This window comes from Cyprinodon variegatus, unplaced genomic scaffold, assembly GCF_000732505.1.
Source record: "Cyprinodon variegatus isolate N-32 unplaced genomic scaffold, C_variegatus-1.0 Scaffold370, whole genome shotgun sequence".
Lineage (NCBI taxonomy): Eukaryota > Metazoa > Chordata > Actinopteri > Cyprinodontiformes > Cyprinodontidae > Cyprinodon > Cyprinodon variegatus.
In genome coordinates this window covers 646,767-650,350 of record NW_015150823.1, presented here as the reverse complement: position 1 = coordinate 650,350, position 3,584 = coordinate 646,767, and the positions used below count along the sequence as shown (strand labels likewise).

At 38.7% G+C, this 3,584-nt stretch overlaps 1 protein-coding gene across 1 annotated transcript in view; it reads right to left on the bottom strand.

The window, feature by feature from the left end:
* LOC107092206 (creatine kinase U-type, mitochondrial) overlaps positions 1-2,991 on the bottom strand; it is a 28,991-nt gene extending 26,000 nt beyond the window's left edge. The window contains exon 1 of the mRNA XM_015386537.1: positions 2,703-2,991. Coding sequence (XP_015242023.1) covers positions 2,703-2,848 — 146 coding nt within the window. The 5' untranslated portion in view covers positions 2,849-2,991. The remainder of the gene's footprint in view (positions 1-2,702) is intronic.
* Between the last annotated feature and the right edge of the window lie 593 nt (positions 2,992-3,584).

Here is a 3,584-nt window from a genome sequence, read left to right as displayed (position 1 = left end):
CGTTGCGTATATTAGCTGCGACATATGAATCAAGATGCTATGAAAGAAACATTTGATTGACAGATGACAGATATGATTGGCCGAATTTAGGTGTTCAGGCTGACGTAGAACTAACTGGCCTGCAGAAGATAAAAAAAACTCACAGATTTTAAGGATTTTAGGATTTTATTTTAAATAGAATTTTTCTAACTTTTGGGACAATATGGTCTGATAAAGAGTACATTTAATCCAGAATGATTTGACATTTAAATATGATTTCCCTATGACTTTAAGTTAATTAAACTGTGTGAAAATAAAAAAATCCTTGACAGTATAATCAAGGACAATTTGGTTTGAAAACGTTATCTGCTAGCTTTCTTTGGATCAATGAAAGGACTTTATCCAAGGAGCAGATAATGTTTGACCAATCTGCATAAAGTTAGCCTGTTTTATAGGTCAGGTAGGTGTGCCATGGCTCACGTACACTAATGCTCACACTGATCAGCATATCTCTGTCATGGTGAAACAAATCATTTCACAAGATTCAGAATAGAATAGAATAGAACACAAACCCCTTTATTGTCCCACAATGGGGAAATTGTGGTGTTACAGCAGCAAAAGATTATAGCAAAAGTGGTCACACAACATGGACCTTAAGAAAAGTGTATAAAAATAACAGAATAGAATGTGAAAAAGTTTAGTGTATTTGTCAGAGAACAAACCATTAACAGATTTAATGTGAGACAACCACTTCCCCTTCCAATCTGTGTTTATTAGGAGCAAGCAGGGGGGGTTTACCATTAGGCAATACTAGGCAGCTGCCTAGGGCCCCAAGTTCCTGGGGGCCCATAAACTCTGTTTACATGTATGGTTAATGCAACAATTCCTTATTTGTGCAAATTAATTATATTTTTGATAAAAACCCTTTTGCTAAAATACCATCAGAATGCTGATAATATTAAGTGTGTCTCAGCCCCACCCCTTCAGTGTCCACCATATTGGATCAGTCCATTTGCTGCACATGTTCAGAAAGGTCCAAACAGACAGCAGCAAACCATTTGAAAACAAACCATGCAAAGAGCAGTGTTGCTAACTTAGCGCTTTAGTCGCTATATTTAGCCACTTTTCAGACCCCTCTAGCACTTTGATTTCTAAAAAGCTCCAAGCGCCAAATCTAGCGACTTTTTTTCTGCTACTGGAGACTTTGGTGACAACATCTAAAAGCAGCGAACTCTGCTCTCCAGAGCAAGTAGATTGGTAACCCCGCCTCCTGCTCTCCTCTATCTTGTCTGCTGTCATGATTCATGCAGCTATTATTTCATCCAAATGAAAAATGGAGAACAGATAAGCAGATCATGGCTTGTCTACAGTGAAAAGAAGGACTGGGTTATTTATAGTGATGCAGCGATACCAGTATCGAGCAAGGCCCCAGTCCAGCACTAAAATGGTGGTATCGGTGAGTACCAACAAATAGGGCACCGATACCATTTTGAGAGCCAAAAGATTCTTCAACTATTGTCACCCATTCCAGGAAGGCAATGAAAAGTTCTACTGGATTCACTTTGTATTAGTCATTTTCCTGCTTTGCAAAGGCAAGCAGCAGCTTGACAAAGCCATGATGTAAATTAGTTTACATTAAAGTAGTATGCAGTGATTCATAAATGGTGAAGATTCTCAGTCATCCAGCTCAATGCGAATCCAGACACTCTGAATTGAGAAAGCTTCCTGGATGGGAAGCGAAACATCTCCAAACCTTGGAAACAAAGTCCAGTGGATTGTTCTTTAAACTTTTTCATAAATTCATACATACACACACACATCAATTTCAAAAAGATGGTATCAGCCCATACTGCACAGCCAGGTATCGGGTATCGGCATCAGGGCCAAAAAATGGCATCGATGCAACACTAGTTATTTACTTTGGCCTTTTTGGAAACACAGGAAGGAGCAATCAGCTAAGTGAGCTTAGTGCTTGGAAAAAATCTTTCATTCCTTTGGAGACAGCATGAAAAGTCAGCTGAGTACAAAACATAGAGAGGAAAACAAGAAGAAAAGGGACAAGAAGAGAGGGACACAACCTAGAACAGATAATGGATGTCTATTCTATTAACATGTCTGTGTTTCTGCCTCTGCCTTTTCCTAAATCTGTCCCTGTGAGCAAGAGATCCATAATAACCTCATTGGTTCCTATTTCTCTACAGACCAAAGTCAGCCATGCTGTGCAGTATGTATACATTCTAACTGGTTTTTTCATTTTAAATAAACAGAAACTCTTAGCATGCCTGTTCATGTCTGATCCCTGGGCGTTTGTCTGAATGCCAGGGCTTTATGATTGGGTTCATATGGATAGGAAGCTGTGATCTCCACATGGCTGCTGGACAATGAACCGCCTTTATATTGTTCTCCTTTGCCTTTCTATTCTCCAAAGGTCTAGAACATTCAATCTATTTTAAATCATCTTAATTAGTTTGTTTCATCTTTAGCCTGATACCATAGAATAGGTGATTTCTAAGCAGCTCTATAAGTCTTATTTTATTACCTCATTCCTCCACCATCATTAGCTTAAATTACATTTGTAATGGTTATTCTTTTTAAAATATACACGAAAAAATCTCATCCATGGCGGGTAAATAAATAGAATAGCTTTTTAATATTTCGTATAAATTAGGAGAAATTCACATAAAGTGTTTGAAAATCCCAATAAGGAGCAGAAAGGCCGTTACCTGGCGGGGTACCTCCGGCGCAGAGGCTCCCCGGCGGTGACGCGCTCCCGGCGGAGCAGAAAGCCAGCGGCCACGGAGCCTCCGACCAGCGACAGCAGGCCGACGTTCCTCCTGGAGGAGAGGATTCTGGAAAAGCTGCTCGCCATTGCTTGTTCCTTAAATATATCTTTAATTATTTTCCGTAAATTCCAGCCGTTTCTGAAGGGTCTTGTTGTCCGGAGGGGGCCGGTGACAGGTTGATGGAGGGAAGGTGAAGAAGCGCCTCTGATGGAATTAGAGAACCAAGATGGGTGGTCAAGATGGACGGAGACAGTGATGGCTGGACCGGAAATGGAGACCCAGCTTCAAAATAAAAGCACTTGGTTCTTTAAACAAAAGGACAGGAGGATTATAATAAGATTAACACTTTAGTAAAATTTTTGCATTTCCCCTATTTTATTTTTTTTGTTTGTCTTTTTGGAACATTATAAGGATTATCTACATCTGAGTCGAGCCCAGGGGTCTCACACCAGGGGCCCCAGGGTGTCACAACAGATCCATCAGGATCTTGAACCGAACTAATAATAAAATATTTAATGGGTTTAATTACAGAGCTTAATTAGCAGCGCTGTTCACTCTTTTTCTATTTTCTATGCAGGTTTATTTTATTAATTTCACTCAAGACATTATCTACAATTTCCCCATTATAATAAAGGATTTTTCTATTCTTTTCTGTCATGCATAAGGATTGATTTTTCTTATTTTCTTATTTTTTGATATATTCTATCATGTAAATGTATAACAAGTTTAACCTGGTTCCTATATCAAACAAGAAGTCAAAAATTATATATTTATCAAATTTTGTTATATCTTCCATTGTTTTTTAGACAGTTTGACCAAAAT